The 21,840-nt window shown below is 33.1% G+C and overlaps 1 protein-coding gene across 5 annotated transcripts in view; it reads left to right on the forward strand.

The window, feature by feature from the left end:
* DNAAF11 (dynein axonemal assembly factor 11) overlaps positions 1 to 21,840 on the forward strand; it is a 100,577-nt gene that overhangs the window by 39,872 nt on the left and 38,865 nt on the right. For all 5 annotated transcript variants that reach the window (XM_074265413.1, XM_074265403.1, XM_074265376.1 and 2 more), the window contains 3 exons: positions 2,643 to 2,875; positions 10,336 to 10,521; positions 15,953 to 16,030. In XM_074265413.1, the coding sequence (XP_074121514.1) occupies positions 2,643 to 2,875; positions 10,336 to 10,521; positions 15,953 to 16,030 (497 nt within the window). The remainder of the gene's footprint in view (positions 1 to 2,642; positions 2,876 to 10,335; positions 10,522 to 15,952; positions 16,031 to 21,840) is intronic.

The raw sequence follows: 21,840 nt of genomic DNA on the forward strand, positions 1-21,840 counted from the left end.
CAAGATTGTTCCTTCCATGGCAGTCCATTCATTTTTTTGAGTCTACATGATAGGAACTGTTTTTCACATTGACATGAAATCTGCCTGTGCCATTTTCATCTCTTATTCTTGGTTCCATTCTTTGACTCTAAGCAAAAACACTTGAAGGCAATCTAACTCACACAGGGCAAGCACTCACATGATGGTCAGAAAAATACAAAGACATTCTTACAGTCTCTCTTAAGAACTTTAGAATTGAATGCTCACATGGACCATTTGTGCCTGACTTGAGGTAGAACATTCTGAGCTAATACCGGTCTGATCAACCACAGCCAGACACACTAACTTGACTCCAAGATAGTGATAATTTGGTCTTTTTTGAGAATGAAGGATAACCACTTACCAACGTACCAGACACTATTTTAGCACTGAGAACACCAAGACCCATGACTGAAATTTAGTTTAGTAAGGTAATATATTTTTTCTGGATAGGTAAAATGGGGTGGGAATAGCTTTGAATATATTTCAGGAAATTCGGGAACCAGGTAATGGGAGTATACTGGAGAATGTTTGGGATGAATGAAAGCAGAGAGTTAAGTGATACCGTCATTGAAGTATATATATTCCAGGAAGTCTGGAACTAGATGAGGAAAGGAGTTTACAGGCTTGGCTCTGAGATATGCAATTACAGAGATAGAGAACTCATTATCTTCTGCTCTTTTTCTACCAAAAACAGAGTAGCTAACATTTTTTTTTTTTTTTTTTTTTTTTTTTGCTTTCCTCACTGAAAATTTTATCTCTCCAAAGCCTGGGGAAACCAATAAGAAAATTGTATTTTAGATTTCATTCTTATTAATGGGGAAGAGCAGATTATTGTGGTGGAATCATCTTGTGTTATGGCACCTCTCACCTCCGATCTAGTTTCCTTATTCTGTCTCTGTCTGAAGTTTCTTCTTAAATCAATTCTCCAAACAACTGCTGAAATAATAATTCCAAAACAATCTTTGACCACATTACTCCCCTTCTTAGGACCTTCAAGGATTCCTCTTTACTTCTAGGATCAAATATACTTTCTGTTTTTAAAATTTAAACCTCTAACAAACTAGCTCCAAACTTGCATTCCATCCTCATTATGAATTACCCTCCTTCACACATTCTTCATTCTAGACAAATTGTTCCGGCTATACCATTCCTCCTTTTGTCCCCAAACCACCCCACCCATATTGCCTCAAATTAGATCCCTAGAAAGTGGAGATTTTTTTGTTTTGCTTTGGGTTTTTTGCCTCTTTTTGTATCCATAATATTTAGCTCAGTGCATGGCACATGTTAGGAACTTAATAAATGTTTATTGATTGATTGGAACGCATTTCTATTTTGCTTTTACCTCTTTGAATTGCTTCTTTTCTCTTAGCTCATATTACTTTCTACATGAAGTCTTTCCCTCCATCTGCCAGTGCTTTTTTCCCTGTTTTCCTTGCATTTTACACACACACACACACACACACACACACACACACACACACACACACACACACACGCTGTTTCTCCTATAGGATTTTAAGTTCCTTGAAGACAAGTACAATTTCATATTAGTCCTTAATATCCTCAGTGCTTGAGCACTGGCACATATTAGATACTTAATTGCTAATTGATTGTGGAACTAAAATTTCACAGCAGAAATAAGACTAGGAGAGATGGCACGTTCTCAAAATTGAAATTCTTAAAACAGTATCTTTAGAACATATTCCAAAAAGCAGGAAAAAGACAATTATTTAAATCTATCAATATATATTCATTTATGTTATTTTAAAACTCAGACTTTATTAAAATATGAAGAAAATGGAACAGAGCTAATCATTGACAGAACTGTTAATTTAACATTATTATTACTGGCAAAGATAATTAGCAAACTATATAAGTTTTAATAGCATATAATGAGCTTTAAATTATTCCTTTTAGATATTGTATTTGATGAGTATCAAATATTTATCAGAAGCTTAAATATTTTGTCATTTAGTTCATAAGGATCTATTAAGCACCTAATATATCCCAGGCACTATGTGTGCTGAATTTTGGGGATACAAAAAATAGTCTGTGCAGTCAAAAAGATTATAGTCTAATGAAAGAGAAAACATGCATGCACCTATATATAAACAAGATATATAAATTAGGGACAATCACAGAAGGAAGGTGATACAAATTAAAGAGATCTGAGAAAGGCTTCCATTAAAAAGTGAAGCTTTAGGTAAGATTTGAAGAAAACCAGGGAAATAGGAGATAAAAAGTGATGGTGTGTGTACTAGCATGGGGAACAACCCTTGAAAACAGTTGATATAAAGAATTGGAGTGTCTTGTATAAGCACCAGTAAAGAGGCCAGTGTCATTGGATTGTAGAGTACATGGAAGGGGTTAAGGTATAAGAAGACTGAAAAATAAGAAGGGGTTAAAATTGTAAAGAATTTTACCACCAAATAGGATTTTGTATTTGATTCTGGAGGTAATGGAGCCACTGGAATTATTTTTTCATGAATTATTTATGTCCCTTTTATGAAATTCATGTAGTTATAATATTCCAATAAAGGTCAACATAAAGTCAATTTGAATCCCTACTTTTAAAAATTATTTTGTTATTACTTTTGTTATAATTATGATTTTATTATAAGCGTTTGGATGGCAAAGAAATAGAGCGATCAGAGAGAATTAAAGCATTGCAGAACTACCCAGTAATTGAAGAGAAAATCAGAGAACAGGAAAAGGCTTATTGCCTCAAAAGATCCAAAGAGAAAGGAGAGGCTGAGAGAAAACTTCAAGAAGAGGAAGAGAAGGAAAAACAGAAGGAAAACAAAAGTAAACCAGGCTTCGATGGACGTTGGTACACAGACATCAACAACACTATGTATGTAAGCTAACATTCATATTTAGTATTTATTTGTGATTCAAAAATTAATAGAAATATTACAAATTCATTTAACGTTTTTACTTCCAAGGCTATAAACTTCCAATTGCTTGATTATAAATGATAATCTTATGAATTATGGACACTATGGTCTTTTTATATCAGGGGGTTTTATCTTGAATTTCATGAACTTTAAAATAAAAATATATCTTGAAATCTGTAGCTCAACATATTGGTTTTTTTTGTCAGTCTTAAGTATTTTATTTATTTAAAAACCTCATTCCAAAAAAGGTCTGTGAGCTTCACCAGACTGCTAACAATTTTCATGATCAAAAAAGGCCCAGCACCCCTGTTTTCCATCAATATATGTATGCACATTTTTACTACAGCCTTGTACTTTCAATTACATTTAAATTATTATATGTTAAATTGTGCTAATCAAATAGCTTATAAATCTACAGATCTGCCTTTATGTAATGTAATGTTCTTCTTAAAATACAATGTTCTCTGAGAGCAATTTCTTGGGGGGTTTCTGGGAACAGCCTTAGTTTCCTGAGGCTGGGGTTAAGTGACTTGCCCAGGGTCACACAGCTAGGAAGTGTTAAGTGTCTGAGACCAGATTTGAACTCGGGTCCTCCTGAATTCAGGGCTGGTGCTCTATCCACCCCGCTACCTAGCTGCCCCAGAACAGCCTTAGTTTCAATTCAGTTCAATAATCACCTCAAATTCAGCCAGGAGTTAAAGTCCAAATCCTTTATTTTATCTTTTTAAGTCTTGTTTCCTTCTTTGGGCCCAGTTAGCTTTCTTAGAAGCCTTTCTCCTTGGTTCTTGCCGCTAGTCCTTGGCCCTTCCAGCTTCAGTCTCTATGTTTCCAGCCAGCACAAAGATGGAATATGGAATGAATCTGACTCCGTTTCTGAGAATAGGCTTGCGGGGTTCTGTGTCTGGCCCTGAGAGCTTCTTGTTTATGTGCTGTGCACTGAGTACTCCAATCATTACATTACTAGGAAATCATTATTTTTTGTAGGATTAAATCAATGCTAAATTAGATTTAATCATTGTCTCCTCAATTCCACTCAGTACCTTGTTTCAAGTTCTGGCCCATAAAATCTCCTTGTAGGATCAGATCAATCATGCTGAATCATGCTAAATTAGATAATTATTGTCTCTATCAATTCAACTGTCTTAGTAAGAATCATAACAATGTAATATATATGCTGTTGAAAAAGTTTGTAATGCATGCCCTCATTGGGAGCATCACAAAGCATACCTCTGGTTATCTTTTATATTTTGCAAATTTTATTATATTTATACTTAAATATTCATTTTGTATAAAGAAAAGTCTTCAATATGTTTTCAAGTCCAACTCAACAGTAATCTTTGCTGATTTTTTTTATTTTTTTGACTATTTTTTCTGTTTATTTCAATCACACTGTTCACAGTATGAACATTTTATTACCCATTGAAATTTGTCTTGAAATATTGGTCAATTTGAAACTGATCTATTAATAGTTTTCCTTGTGAAATCATTTCAGAGGGATGGGCTTGTATTATAAGTGGTTTCCTAGTAAAATATATATTTCACTTTTCTTTTTCTTTATTCTTTTTCTTTTTTGCTGAGGCAATTGGGATTAAGTGACTTACCCAGGGTCACACTGCTAGGAAGTGTTAAGTGTCTGAGGTCAAATTTGAACTCAGGTCTTCCTCCAGACTTTAAAGCTGGTGTTCTATCCAGTGTGCCACCTAGCTACTCCAGTAGTTCACTTTCTAAAAGAAAATGCATTTCAACATGTATTTGCTGATAATTTTGTTTTCCAAATTATCTAAACCTTATTATTTAGATTGCAAAAGACTGAAAGTTGTACCCTGTAAACCTTTTACTAGCCAGAAATTAGAAAAAAAAGAAAAAATTCAGCTGGTTGCTTCAATCACAAATATTGCAATAGTTTTTTGATATGATAACATTTACCTTGGAAACCTGTATTTTGAATTTTTTTTAAAGTGACCAAAATTATTGTGCAGATTATAGTGTGTTTTTGTATTTAGCTGGATATAAGTGACTCAGATATATCTTTCTTCTCTATCCTGTTTTTATTATACTGGGTGTCCCAAAAGTATTAATATACTCTGAAGCTTCACTAGATAGACTTTAGAGGCATTATTTTAAGCTTTATCAACTTAAATTTACACCCAGCCTTTTTGAGCACATTATATTTAACATTATAACAAGTCATTGCTCACAAGACAGAAGATTAAATTATTTTTGTGTGGAAGAAGCAGCTGCATTTATGTTTTGTTTTCCCCACATTCTCCATGAAGCTTAACTACCCATTTGATAATGATCCTCCCTTCCTTATTCTTCACATTTGTTTTTGATTACTCCTCTATCTTATTTTATATTGCAGTCACTTGTTGATATATTGCATTATTTTTCATATGAAGAGTAAGCTCAGAGTGGACAGGGATTATGGAATCCCTGCCAGCACCTAGTATGGAAATTTCACATAGCTAATAAATGATTGTTGAACTGAGAAGAAATATTTTGTGTAAGGGGCTGAAACTCTTGAGTCAATGCACTGAGGTCAGACAATCGAGCACTTGAGGCTAATTACTGATTGGGCAATAGTCTATAAGAATATGCTTGGAAAATGGCCCTTCCCACTATCCTGTGCTGACTCAATCCTTTGGTGTATACAGAGAATTGTGGGAGGGACTAGGAGGTGCAGGGAGACTAGCCAGGGTCTTTTCTGTGAGAGAGATGAGACAGTGAGGTCACAGAGATCCTAAGTGTTAACTCTCTTCACTTCTACTTCTAAAGATCTAGAATAAAGACTTTTGCTTATCCTGACTCCAGCTGATTCTAAAGTATCCAGGGTGCTAACACTGTCACTACAATCTTGTGCTTTATAAAACTACTGGTTTAATCAATCAGACAACAAACATTAAACATTTGTAATGTTCCAAGAATTATAAAATGCAAGGAAAACCATGGAAAAGTAAAAAAAAAAAGTCTCACAAGAAATTTACATTCTAATAGGGAAGACAATGTGCAGATAAAGAAGTATAGGTAAGAAACATTAAAAAAAAAGGAAAAAAAAACAAAGAAAACCCATAGAGCTGATGAACAGTAACCATAGATTTGAAGACACTAGTAGCTGCAGGGATCAGGAAAGACCTGCAGAAAATGATATTTGAACTTGAAGGGGGTGTAGGATTCTAAGAAATAGAAATGATGAAAGAGAGCATTTCATAAACATTCATAGATACTGGCACAGAAATAGGAGAAATTGAAGTTTATTAAGTATCAGGAAGAGGTGATATGGTCAGACTATGGAGAAATTGAAGTTTATTAAGTATCAGGAAGAGGTGATATGGTCAGACTATAATTAGGAAAATCACTTTTATCAGCTTTGTGGAGGATGTATTGAAATGGGAAATGACTTTAAGCAGGAAAAACAATCAGGGAGCTATTGCAGTAGTTCAGAGAATAGATTATGGGAGTAGTGGCTGTGAGTAGAGACAAGGAGATACATCTAAGAAATGTAGAGAAAAACAAATAATTTGGTAGCTGGGAATGTGAAGTATGAGAAATCAAAGATGATATCAAGGTTTCAACTTTGAGTTATTGAAAAAATACCAATGACCTTAATAATAATAATAATCAAGTTTGGAAGAGGGGTGAATTTTAGGGGGAAAAGAATAAAAAATTTATTTTGGATACATAGAGTTTAAGAATTGGAATTGTTCAATGGGCAGTTGGTAATATAGGACTGGAGATCAGGAGAAAAACTAATGATGGATCAATAGATATAGAATCCTCTACATAAAGATAATTCTGTGACATGGTAGCAGAAGAGATCCACAATTAAGAGAGTATAAAAAAGAAAAGAGAAGAGGGTTCAGAATACATCTTTGGAGGACATCTGTAGTTAGTATACATGTCATAAATGAAAATATAGCAAAGGGAGCTTTGATGAAGTCAAATAGAAGAACTAGGAGAGAGACATATCAAAACAAACAAAAAAAATGAGACTATCCAGAAGCCAATATTAAATACTACAGAGAGGTCAAGAAATTTCTATATTGAGAAAAAGGAATTAGATTTGGCAACGAAGAGATCATTGATAACTTTGAAGGAAGAAGTTTTAATTGAAGGTTAAGATTGGAAGCCGGATTGCAGAGAGAGTGAAGGAAGAAAGAAAGGAGATAAACATTTATTAAGTGCTTCGTATGTGCCAGGCATTGTATTAAGTACTTTGCAAATATCTCATTTTAACTTCACAACAACCCTGGAGAGTAAGTGCTATAATTATCTCCATTTTACTGTTGAGGGAGACAAATGTTAAATGATTAAACCAGGATTATATAGCTAGTAAATGTCTGAGACAGGTCTTTCTGGAAGCCAGGTTCCGAATTGTTATTGGCAGCTAAAATTTATCACTGCAGGTTAGATAATGGGAGAAGGAAGTGAACTTATGTTAAGAAATTGATTAAAATGTCCATACCTTCATGATGCCTTCGGGAAGAAGAGAGGGATGAGTAATGTGCAATGGGAGTCCACCTTCTGGCATCCAAAATGATGGAGCAGTTTTAAAGCCAGAAATAAAACATCATAGTTTTTAAGAATCAGTCAGGGATAGCTAGGTGGCACAGTGGATAGAGCACCAGCCTTGAATTCAGGAGGACCCCAGTTCAGATTTGATCTCAGACACTTAACACTTCCTATCTGTGTGACCCTGGGCAAGTCACTTATCCCTAGCCTCAGGGGGGGGGGGAGAAGAATCAGTCAATCAGTAATAAATATAAACAAACAAAATAAATAAATAAACAAATGAATAAATATATTAAAAAACATTTATTAAAAAGTGACACTGTTAGGTGCTAAGGATAGCATATGAAACAATCCCTAGTCACATTCTGTATTATTAAAAATAGTGTAAAATTATACTATTATATAAATTACATTTATTATATATTTTATTATATATATTATACAATTATAATTATATAAATATATAATAGTATACAATATTATATAAAGGCAAAATTATGAAATAAAAGGTAGCATAAAAATGGGTTTGATGAACGTCCAGACCATGTGAAACATTTGTCGCTTATAGGGAAGTTCCTGGGAGTGCCAATGGGAAGCAGAAAAGTTGGTGCATGCATACCTGCTTCTGCATCAGTACCTAGTGTTGTTGGGAGCATCCTTTTCCCATTAGAATTCTGGATAGAACTTATCTTTTCTTTAAATCTGCCTACCTAAACAGAGTTGATTTAATCTGCTGTTTGCCTGGAGTATAGGACTTTATTCATACTAGAGACACAGTAATATAAAAGAGGCAGCCCAGAGTGCTGTCCCTACCCAGGTGAGGTCATACAGCCCCAGAAAAAAGTCAAAGTTTGGGCCTTCTTTTATTTGTACTTTTCAGTTACAAGTGAAGGAAATAGAGTCTGTCCTAGCAGTGTGACTCATGGGAATATTTGGGTTCAGTATCCTGCGCTCAGCATTATAGCCATTTGACTAGGGAATCTTTGAAGAACAATGATCTAGGTAGCCAGCTCAGTGAAGTTTTGGACTTGACAGTGAAGAACTAATAAGTGAGTTAGGCTGTGAGCTTTAACACTTTTCCACTCTCAAGAGACTAAGTACAAGGAAGGGAACTTAGAGGAATTGGCTGTTGACAGTGTTTTCAAGGTTTTTTGCTAAGAAGGAAAAAAGATATAGAGAATGGCAACTATTAGAATGGCAGTCTCTAATAAGGGGTTTAATGGCTATTCTAACTTCTTGTAACGTCTACTGAAATTAAATCAATATCTATTGCTGTGATACTATTGCTTTTCCACTGAAGGCAAAGGGTACATAGAGGTTTGAGGCTTTACCGTTGTGTTGTTTATGATATTGGACACCGGAATATGTTTGAAGAGGAGAAGTAAGCATTAGAAAGGGAGGGACTGAAAATGCACAGGACAGATGAGGTGTTTGATGCAACCATGGCCTGGAGGAGCCTGGGATGAATGAGGTGCTAGGCATGTAATTTAGGGCATCTCTTTCTCTAAAGCAGGGAAAATTGAAGACCCAGGAACCTTGAAAGAAGAAAGAGAAGGTTTGTAGCAGTTAGTGTGGGCATCAGAAGTCTGAGAGATAGGAAGACATCCCAGAGACTCTCTAGCCCAACCTATCCCTGAGCTATAATCCACTTTATAGCATGATTCATAAATGATCTTCCAGGTTGTACTTGAGGACAAATCTACTACCTCCTTTTGGATAGCTTTAACTTTTAGGCAGTTTTCTCTTATACTGAACCAAAATTTCTGCAGCTTCTTATTGCCTTATGGAACCAAAAAGAACAAGTACACTTCATCTTTCAAGAGATAGCCTTTGAAATATTTAAAACCAATTAGAATGATTGAATTCTAGTCTGACCTTTTAATTTTTTAAGGGAGGAAACATAAGGTCTCCAAAGTGAGGTGATTCACAATTAGGAGTCTGGTAATTCTGATAGGGAAGTCTTTGGTGAAGAAATTTCCCTTTACAATGTAGGTCACTTGCTGTTAAGTTGTTTCAGTTACATTTGATTCTTTCTGATCCCATTTGGTGTTTTCTGGGCAAAGTTACTTGGAGCAGTTTGCCATTTCCATCTCCAGTTCATTTTACAGATAAAGAAACTGAGGCAAACAGGATCAAGTTACTCTTTCAGGTTCACATAACTAGTATGTGTCTGAGGGTGGATTTGAGCTCTTGTCTTTCTGACTCTCGACTCAGTACTCTATATACATTATGTTACCCAGTTACCATCGTAACAGGTTTATTACTTCTTTTATTTATTTATTTATTTATTTATTTATTTATTTATTTATTTATTTATTTATTTATTCATTCATTTATTTATTTATTTATTTATTTATTTATTTATCTATTTATTTATTTATTTATCTATTTATTTATTTATTTGTTTGTTTGTTTATTTATTTAATTTATAATTTTTATTAAATAATTTTATTAAATAATATTTTATTTAATTTATTTATTACTTCTCTGCAACTTAAAGTCTTTGAACTCTGCTTAGAGAACTAATAGATTAATTAATTTGCCAGAGGTCTCAAAACCAGTAAATGTTTGAAATTGTCTCTCTCTCTACTACACCAAGATATTTCTTTTGCAAGTCATTGCAAGTCAGTAGCAGACATTTACAAAATCTTAAAAAATCAGAAAAGGCAATGTTTTATCATTATAAATGAGCTGACTTGAGAGTATACAGAATCCTCTCTACTGTCTTCTTTCTTTTGACCCTTGCAGCAGCCTCACTATGAAGTATGATACCTCTAAAAATATTTCTTTTGTTTAATAGATATTCTCTCAGTTTTGATAGTCATTCTCTAGGTAACAGTTATATCATTGTGCTCTAATATGAAAAAACTGTTGATTTTACTATTTTCATATCCTTTTGTTCTTTTAGTCCATATTCTGTGCTTCAGAGGGATGAAAAAGAACATTCAGAAATAGAAGAAAGCAAAGTTAATAAAAAGACACCAGATGAATTGGAGAAGGAATTCTGGGAGAAGCCCACCTTGTTTAGCCCTGAGTCTAGACTGGAAACTCATCGATACTTGGAAAAACAAAGGAAAGATAAAGAAAAATTAAGGTATTGTGAATTTATACCTTAATAACTGATTAAATTCTTAGAAATCACATTTCTTTGTTCACTGATTATTTTAGAATGTTAGCTTAAAATTCTTATTAGTGTATTTTAATTTTCCTTGTTAAATACAATTTCTTGGACCTTCTCTTATTAAACATTACCAAAATTTTTTTAGTAATAAACTTAGTTCTTTAGACCATCATTAAATATGTAAAACTTGGATGATATTGAATAGTTTATGGGTGATTTTTTATAATAGCTTTTTATTTTTCCAAATACATGCAAAAATAGTTTTTAACATTCACCTTTATAAAACCTTGTGTTCCAAATTTTTCTCCCTGTTTTCTGCCCTTACCCTTCCCTTGATAACAAGCAATCCAATGTAAATTAAATATGTACAATCCTTTTAAAATATTTCCATATTTGTCATGTTGCACAAGAAAAATAAGGTCAAAAGGAAAAAGAAACATGAGAAAGAAAAAAAAAACCTCAAGCTAACAATAAGAAGAAAAAAGATGAAAATACTATGCTTTGATCCACATTCAGTCTCCATAGATACAAACGGCTCTTTCTATTCCAAGTTTTTGCAATTGCTTTGAATAATTCATTGTTGGAAAGATCACATAATCCTCTTTTTTCCTATGTACATTGTCCTCTCGGTTCTGCTCACTTCACTGAGCATGAGTTCATGTAAGTCTTCCCAGTCAGCCTACTTATTGTTTCTTATAGAACCATAATATTTCATTAAATTTATATACCATAACATATTCAGCTATTCCCCAACTAATGGGCATCTACTCAATTTCCAGTTCCTTGCCACTACAAGAAGGACTACTGCAAATATTTTTTACACACGTGGGTCCTTTTCACTTTTTTATTACCTCTTTGGGATACTTGCCCAGTAGAGACATAGCTAGATCAAAGGATATGAAGTTTTATAGCTTTTTGGGCATAATTCCAAATTTCTCTCCAGAATGGTTGGATTAGTGCACAACTCCACAGACAGTGCATTATCTCCTACAACATTTATCATTATCTTTTCTTGTCATTTTAGTCAATCTGATAGATATAAAGTGGCACCACAGAGGTGTTTTAATTTGCATTTCTTTAATCAATAGTGATTTAGAGCATTTTTTCATATGACTAGAAATTGCCTTATTTTTTCATCTGAAAATTGTCTGTTCCTAACCTTTGATCATTTAAATTTCAATTGGAGAATGTCTTATATTCTTATAAATTTGAGTCAATTCTCTATATAATTTAGAAATGATGTCTTTATCAGAAATACTGGATGTAAAATTTTTTTCTCAGTCTTCATTTTCCCTTCTAATTTTGTCTGCATTTGTTTTGTTTGTACAAAACCCTCTTAATATAATCAGAATTATTAATATCAATCTAATCAGTCAAAATCAATAAAAATATATCAGTAATCAAAATTTTACATTTCATAGTGTTGTGATTATTTAGATCATCAATTAGTATATATATATATATATATATATATATATATATATATATATATATAGAGAGAGAGAGAGAGAGAGAGAGAGAGAGAGAGAGATACACTCATTTAATATAATCAGGGTTTCACTGTAGTCACCAAATTTTAAAATAATAGCTAATGTATATATATATATATATATATATATATATATGCATAAATATCTATATCTGTCTCTCTATCTCTATGTTCTGTGCATCAGTTTCATTTATCTGTTGTTTGTAATCTCTTATTTTTCTACGTTTGTCATCCATCTATCTATCTATCATCTGACTATCTATAGCTTTTAGATTTGTGAAATATTTTTAAAACATCTCACTCCTCACAAAAAATGCTGTGAAATAACAGGTGCTGTTATAACTTACATTTTACAGATAGAAAAAATTGAAGCTGAGAGAGGCTTAGGGATTTGCTCAGGGTTACAGACCTACCTAGGAAAAATTTAAAACAGAATCAGAACTCAGGTCTTCCTTACTACAAGTCCAGTATTATCTCCATTATACCATTTAGTTACCATGATTCCTAGAAGAATTTCTGTGTTTTTTTTAAAAAAGTTCCTAAAATAATAAATGTGACAATAATGGCTTATGTTTTCATTATACTTTATAATTAACAGAACTTTAGCATACATTTTGACTTTGATTCTTTGAAAGAGCATAATTTTCATCAGCATAGATAATACTTCCCCTTATACAGATTACTATCTTCCTTCTGGTCTTGAGTTGTAGTAGCCAGTTTCTGGTAAAGTGCCACTTTGCACTGAACAACATGAGACCTTAGATAACAGATGCAATATTTCAATAACCTTGAATGCAAAACCTTTCCAAATTGATAAGATCTATCAAAGATTATATTTCACTGCTATAGCTTTTGAGAATCCAGAGTTATCTTTACACCAAAATGATAATAGTAGGGGTATTTTCATTTCACCGAAAGATTTTATTTGATGAACAGATTTACTTGTGCTCTTATTAAGTTCTTTCATTGAGAATTTGCATTAATAACTAATAGGCCATTTTGGTTAACTGTAAAAAATATTCTATTTTTCCTCTGAAAATAGATGCAGATCTATAATCTTATGAAAAATTCTCTCAATCACTATTGATTAGAGAAATGTAAATTAAAACAACTCTCAGGTGTCATCTCACATCTATCAGATTGGCAAAGATGACAAAAAATAATAATAAATTTTGGAGGGGATATAGGAAATCTGGGACACTAATGCATTATTGGTGGAGTTGTGAACTGATCCAACTATTCTGGAGAGAAACTTCAAACTATGCCCAAAGAGCTATAAAATTGTGCATACCCTTTGATCCAGCAAAACTACTACTAGATCAGTATCCAAAAGAGATCTTAGAAAAGGGAAAAAAAGGACTGACATATATAAGTATATTTATAGCAGGTGTTTTGATGTTGGCAAAGAATTAGAAATCAAGGGGATGCCCATCAATTGAGGAATGGCTGAACAAGTTGTGGTATATGAATGTAATGGGATATTATGGTACTATAAGAAACAATCAGCAGGATAATTTCAGAAAGACTTTGAGAGACTTTCATGAATTGATACTGAGTAAAATGAGAAGAAGCAGGAGAACATAATAACCACAATAGCAACATTATATGATGATAAATTATGAGAAACTTAACTCTTTTAAAAAAATTTATTTTTGCAATACAGTAATCCAACACAATCCCAGTAGACTTGTGATGGAAAATACCATCCATATCCAGAGAAAGAACCATGGAGACTAAATGCAAATCAAAACATACTATTTTCACTTAAAATTTCTTTTTCTTTTCTTATAGTTTTTTTCCTTTTTGTTCTGATTTTTCTTTCATAACATGATTAATATGGAAAAAACATTTTACATGAATGTAGCTATAGGGCTGATGGCTGCCTTGGTGGGGAAGGAATGGAGAGAGAAAAATTTTGAATTAAAATATTACAAAAATTAATATTGAAAATTATCTATACATAATTAGCAAATTAAAGAAGTTGTCAATTCATTTAATAATAATGAGTAGCATTTATATATTGCTTTGAACTTTCAAAATACCCTACAGATATTGTCTCATTTTATCCTTAAAACATTGGGAGGTGAAGTGTGGGAATGGAATAAACAGGCAAAATTTTAAAAATATTTTATCCTTATAACAACTCTGTAAGGTACATGCTATTATTATCTTCATTTTACAGTTGAAGAAATTGAAGTAAAGAGAAGTTAAGTGACTTGCGCAGGATCATACAGCCAATAAGTATCTGAGTTGGATTAGAACTCGGATCTTCTCAACTCCAGGCCAGCTGTCTCTTCCCCATACACTTGGCTGTTTTTTAAAGTATCTTTATCTAAGAAAAAAAACACATAAAATGAACCACGAGTATCTTCCCAATCCCCATGATAAAGATCAAAAGGCAAATTTAATAAAAAAGAACACATCACAGAATGGCTGCTAGTGACTTCATACATTTTTCTTTACTAATAAAAAAGCAAGGTTGGAGGCAAACTGAAAAACAGGTTTTCCCCTAAACATCTGTTTGTTGTATATTAAATAATGTTATAGTCATCTATATACTGTTCTGTTAATTCATGAAACAATTATGGTGTATTATAAATTATAGCTTTAAATAAATATAAGGCTCCACACACAAAGTAGGGAAATACTTTGGCAAGCATCTAGATAAGCCATAAATAAAATGGGATAGCCATTCATTATTGGCACTTCCCTAGCCACTTGGGTTTTCAATGTGCACATCTCCTCGCATGCTTGATAAAAACCACAGATCTCCCATGCAGGAATATGGAGGAGAAGCAACTCTTAAAATACATGCAAAGATAAAGAAACAAAAACGTAAATTTGGGCACAGGATTTGGGAACTAAATTCAACAATAGCTATAAAGTTGACATAGGTTTTCTTTAGCTGCCATTTTTCCTTCACTCATGTCAGACCTGACCTGAGGTTGGCTTTTGCTCCTCCTTTTGGCCAATGGTAGTCATTGAACACACACACACACACACACACACACACACACACACACACACACACACACACATACACCCCTGTATTCCATGGGTGGGATGCACATGGAACCATATGAATGGGAGCTTCTCACTCTCAGTGTTGAAATAACTGTTAGCAAGTATCCAGAGGTATACTTAAATTTTCCTTGTTTTCCTTAAATTATGACTATTTAGGTCTGGATCAAAGGAACGATAGTTTGTCTCTGTACTTGGGGCAATGAGGATTCCTTGGAAAAAAAGACTCTGCTCTTTGTCTACTTAAGGGAAATAGGAAAGAACAAGGGAGGTACCATTTTGAAGGGAAGTCCCTGCTGATGAGAACTGACCCCAGACTGGTCCCATTCCATTCTCAGCTAAATGGGTAAAGGAAGAACACTGTCCTGTAACACATACACTCAGGCCCTCCCATCCTCACAGACATGTACACATTGGTTTATATGGATCATTCAGGAAAAGGTGGACCTTTGGGCAGCTGGGCGCACAGTGGAAAGAGCACTGGGCCTGGAACTGGCTTCAGACATTAACTAGTTGTGGGATCTTAGACAAGTCGCTTAACCCTGCTTGCCTCTGTTGCTCATCTGTAAAATGAACAGGAGGAGGAAATGACAAAACACCACAGAACTCCAAGTAGGGAGTCACAGAGTCAGTCAGACCTGGAATGACTGAAGAGCAGCAAAAGCTCTTTCACAACGATGTACATATAACCACATAGAAATCTTTCTCTGATTTTAATTTCAAAGCAAATGACATAATCACAGTAACTGACATGTGAAATATTGGTGACATTCAGAAGTTTTTCTTTTATTTTTCATGAACGGTTGGTTTTGCTGAGGTGCTACTCCCTTTACTTTAATAAAATGAGTTTCCTTCCATCTCCATCCTACCCTCCTCTTCTCTGTTTATTCTTAGTGACAAAAAGAAGAAAGAAAAGCCCCCTAGGACTTTGATCACTGCAGATGGACGAGTCTTGAATATTAATGAACCCAAGTAAGTGAGAAAAACAGTAACCTGAAGAAATAAGATTAGTAGGATTTGTAATCACGGTTTTGTTTTTAATAACAGATATGCTTTGCAATGAATATATTTATCAATTTTAACTAGTTCAGCAGCTCTAAAACTGTCATTTCTCTCCCCCCCCAATATTCCCAAGTAACAAATTAATTATATTTTTAAACAGATTGAAATTTAAATTTTAACAGTAGATTCAACTTAGCTAATGTTTATGAACATTTCTTGAACATTCCACACATAAGACTATCTCAACTAATGCATTATAACCAAGTATTATTTAACCGATTTCCTATTTATAATACTTTTTTTTTTTATGAAACTGTCTCTTAAATACTCAGTAGTGTGTTTTTGTGGAACCAATTAATGTTGTTAATAGGGTATATCTTTCACTTTGTATTATCAATAGGATTATAGACAAATATTATGAACATGCCTCTTGAGTTAGAACATTGCTATATTTGATTTAAATACATTAAATAAACACAATTAATATTAATTTATTCTTAATTAATAGTGAATAGGTTAGTAATCATACTGAGATGCCTCTTATGACTGTTTCCCCTATAAATCTATTTTTAAACCTGACATAAATTCACCACTCTTTTGGATCAAAGAAATTTATATTAAATACAGCAATCTATTACATACTACTTATTATACTTGATAATTTATAGTATTAGGTTATATGAAGGGTGATTAAGAATTAGACTCAAAACACAATCACAAAAATATTGTTTACTTCTCACTTAATCTGAAATAAAACAAATTCATTCCATGGAGCATCAGTTTTCTGAGAGGAGATGGGTAACATGATTCATAATAGGTTATCTGATCATTGATTCATTTAAAGCTCTTAACTAAAAAAGTTGTTTAAAATTATGTATTCATGCTTCTTTGGATTCTATGATGCCATTTATTTTATAATTTATTATTTTGTAATCATATTTCATTCCACATACAATGATTTGTTCAAATATTTGCCAATTGATAGCCACCCCCCTAATTTCTACATTGTTTCTCTTTTTTTCCTTAAAATTTCTTAATTTTTTTTTTCCTTCAGTATCAGGAAAGTTGGTTTTGCTCGCAACCGTTCCCACTTTAGTGTTATCCCCTCTCTTAACTATTACTCCCTATTCCTGCCTGAACTAACTTTGTATAGCTAACTGTTAGCAAGTGTATAAGAGCTTGTGTGTGTGTGTGTGTGTGTGTGTGTGTGTGTATCTGCTTATTCTTTCTGTTGTCCTTTTTCTGATAAAGGTAAAAATTAGACCTTTTCACACCCTCATCTCTTCCTTCAGGTTTGTTGTATAGTCTTCTTTTCCTGAACCTTAATTATGAAAAATAGTAAGTTTCACCTTATTTTCCTCCTTTCCAACATTACTATGTTCTTTTTACTCTTCCTTTTCTTTCTACTTTTAAAACCTTAATAGTAGGATCAATCTACCCTCCACCATGATTCTCTTTTCTTAATTCTCTCAGTATTCTCAGAAAATATTGATGTTCTGAAGGAATCCTTCTTTCTCCTCTCTCTATTAAAATGTTAGTACTTGATATCCTTCCAGCACCTTCTTGTGGTAATATAAATGAACCTTATAAGATTTATTCTAACTCTTGTATTTGTCTTTCAAAATTTCTATTTAGGTCTCATCTTGTTCCTTGAAAGTCCTCTATTCCATTAAAGATTCATCTTTTTTTATGTTGGATTATAATCAATGTAGTAGTATAAATTATTCTTGGTTGTAAATACATGTGTTTTGCCCTTTGTATTATGATATTCCATGATTTCATCTCATTTATTGCAGAAGGGCCAAAGCTTGTATGATTGTAGCTATTGTTTTTTGGTACTTGAATATTTTCCTTCTGGCTGCTTGAAATATTTTTCTTTAAAATGGAAATTCTAGATTTTGGCTATGATATTTCTGGGATTTCTTTTGAGGTTTTTTTATTTTGAGGTGATCAGCGAAATCTTTCTCTTTTCATTTTATCTTACTATATTCCAGATGCTAGATTGGGGATACAGAAAAAGGCAAAAACTGTCTCTGCCCTTAAGGAGCTCACAATTTAATAGATGACTACTAATAACTATATACAAATGAGATATACACAGGATAAATAAGAGATTTCTTGCAAGGCAGAAATTTAAAAAAAACCAAACACCAGGAAATGTATCTTTCTTAATGAAAGATGGCATTTTATCTGAGAATTAAATAAAGCTAGAGAAGCCCAGAGGCAGAGTGAAGGAGAAAGAAAATTCTGAATATAGGGGCAGCCAGTGTGTTGGGGGATGTATATCTTGTTTAAAGAACAGCAAAGTGGCCAGATCTAGTGATCACAGGTATGGAGAAGGGTAATAAAGTATAAGAAGACTTAAAAGTATGAAGGAGCCAGATTACAAGGGGCTTTATGCCAAATAAAGGATTTTTTATTTGATCTTGGAAGCAGTAGAGAGACACTGGAGGTGGTTTGATTTGGATAGTCAGTATGATGGATAATCAATGGACAGCCCATCTGTTTCAACTGGTATACCTGAAATGGATGAAGAGATTTAGAGACCATCCACCAGTATGCTGGAGGATTAACTGGAGGTTAAAGCTAAGAAATTGAAGAAGATGTGAAAAGCTGCTGTTGACATCACTGGAATGAAATCATATATCTGTTATCAGACAATCAGTAAACATCGATTAATCTCCTGCTATATGCCAGGCACTATGCTAAGTGCTCAATATAAGAAAGGCAAGACAATCTCTGCTTTCAAAAATTTAAGGTCTAATAAGAAAGGTAACAAACAACTGTGTACAAAAAGCTAGATATAGGATCAATTTAAAAAAAAAATTGGATGTTATAATTCCATGAATTTCTTCTCTTGTGGCAGGATATGGATCTATTCCATTCCAATCTTGAGAGATCATTTTGGTTATAGTTTTGTTTGGGTAGGTTTGCTATAGTTTAAAATAATACTTAATCTATGAGATGTTTTCCTTTATAAAGGTCTTTATGTTCTGTTTTTCTGATTCAATTAAGCATCCTTCTTCACTTCAGTATTCTTACAATATCTTCAAAAGCGCTTTCTGTTGGATTACTTATTTTCATTGTTAAAAGGCTTCAACTTACACTTTTTCCTTTCTCAGATCTATCTTTATTTTATTGTTATATTCATTTTCCTTATAAATGAAATTGCTAAACTTGAAAATCTTCACTACACCCTCATAGCTTACAGAATCAAATTCAGATTGCATTTCTATCAACAATCCAGTACCACTTTTTCTTTTCAACCTCAGTTTGTTACTTCCTACCCTATGTTGCAGCTGAACTGGGTCACTATCTTTCTGTACCCAAAGACAGTTGGAGCTTTCTCACCTATAAGCCTTTGTTCACACCATTCCTTATGTGTGGCTTTTTTTTTAAACTTTCTTCAATTCACTTAACTGAATTTATTTTCTTCCTTCAAACACCAAATCAGATGCCACCTCCTTCATCTGATCAGGCCCAGTCCTCATTGTTAATAAAAATAACTTAATTATCCCGAATTTCACACAGCACTTACATCTGTGTGGTTACTTAGCATGCATTATTGTTTATTTTGATTTTGTGTTTGTGGATTTGTAAAATTGATTTCATGTACCATAATTCCATTTGGGGATACACTATGGAGAATTATATGAATTATAGACAAAATAATACATTTTATTAAAAAATATTTAATCTGTAAATCAAGAGTCAGGAAGATCTAGGTTTGTGTTTTGCCTCTGACACATACTGATTGTGTATTGCTGGAGGGTAATTTACTCTCCCAGTAGTCCCAGAAGTTCTGAGCATGTTCCACACTTTTGGGGGGAGGGGTACTCTTCTTTAGGAGCTGATGAAATCATAAGTTGATAAAACACAAAACAAAGTTTAGTGGAAGAAGGAAGATCAGATAGTATGAAGATTAAAAGGCTAATAATAAAAGAAGGAGATTGAGAAAATTTTGGAAAGGCAGTTCCATATACATATTTTTGAGATTTTGGAAACAATGTATAAAATTTAAGGAATGTCAGTTAAAGAAGGGAAAACTATGGAAATTTTTGTTAATAAGCCTTCCATTTACACATTTAAATAAATTTATATTTAAAAATGAGTTCTTATATTTTATGTTTTTGTATCACCATAGTATACCCCTCCTAGATATGATAAATAATATTTTTGAAGAGAGAGGCAAATACCAACACAACTGATTAATATGCTGAAAAATTCCTGAAACATATACAGTATCTGTATACTTCCCTGTGTACCTCCCACCTCTCCCAAGGAGTGGATTGAAAGTGTCTTCTCATATCTTTTCATTTGATTTTCACTTGTCCTTTATAATTTTATTACATTTTCTTTTGATTTTTTGGTGTATCATTTCCATTTCCATTATGTATTTTGTTGTGTCTATTGTTTCTATGGCTCTGCTTCATACACTGCATCAGTTCATGAAGCTCCTTCCATGTTTCTGTATATTCTTCACACACATTATTTCTTATAGTACAGTAACCTTATATTACATTCATGCACCATGATTTATTTGTCCATTCCCCAATTGATGGACAATTATTTTGTTTCATATTTATAGCTATCACAAAAAAGTGCTACTACAAATATTTTGGCGTATATGGAGACTTTTTTCTTATGTTTTCCTTAAGGTATAAGCTTAGTAATTTCCACTTATTACTCACTTTTTGACTCTATCCACTCTGAGTGTGATTTCAGTGGAGGCTGGTTCTCACAGCATCTCAACCTAGTCCTCTGTCCCAAGCAACTTTTGAGTGATTATAGTGGATACTATACTTTTTTTCTCCTACTTCATGGGAGTGCTACATATCCCCTACATATATTCTATGTCCTGTCCTGGTGATCTGTTCAACCCCCTTTGTTCCTCAGTTGTCTGGCCTGACATAGGTAATTCAGAATCTGTTTTCCTCAGCACTGGAAGTTTGAATCCTTTGCAGCTTTGGTACATCCAGTTTTTAGCCCTCAGCAGTTTTTTATTCTTTAAGACCTATGGGCAAGCTGGCCTTTAAGGCTTAAGTAAATTTCTGTAACCTAGAACTAGGATTTCCAAGGGAGAAAAAGGGAGGGGGAAACCAGGTATTGAGATAGGTTTTGATGTAAGTTTGTTTTGTATCCTTAAGTCTGTTAAGAGTACCTCACTGTGGGTAGCATGGAAGGTTAGGGGGATACTGAGTAAGATCAGGGTCAATGAGTATCAACTTTTGTATTGTGTGTTTAATTGCCTTTTTTTGGTTTCTGAGTGTCCTAAGCATAGAAATTTAATTTATGTTTTGGGAGGATCATCCATGGGTCATGGAGGCATTTATCTAGCTCTTCCCATGACCAAATTAATTTATTTTTCAATTAATAAAATCTATTTTCTCCTTGTCTTCAACCTTTCCCACTTTGATGTTTAAAAAAAGAAAAATAAAATTCTTCTAATTATGCAGTAAAGTAAAACAAAGATCTGAAGTCCCACATTATCTCTACCAAATAATATATCTTACTGTCTTATTAATAAGTCATCTATTTATAATATATAAATTTTAATCTTCTATATTTCTTTGGCAAAAATTAATTTAATAAGTTAACAAAATTTTTTACCACCAGATGTCTCTATTTCTGCATCAATGTTAAATATATCTAATTTACCATAAATATTGCTATGTTTAGAAAAATTATATATGAATCCAATTTCATTTTCAATGTTTGCTTGACTCTGAATGTTTTAGAAATAAAAGACAAATATTGTTGCTCAAATAACAAAATGCTCA

Source organism: Sminthopsis crassicaudata, chromosome 1 (assembly GCF_048593235.1).
Source record: "Sminthopsis crassicaudata isolate SCR6 chromosome 1, ASM4859323v1, whole genome shotgun sequence".
Taxonomy (NCBI): Eukaryota; Metazoa; Chordata; class Mammalia; order Dasyuromorphia; family Dasyuridae; genus Sminthopsis; species Sminthopsis crassicaudata.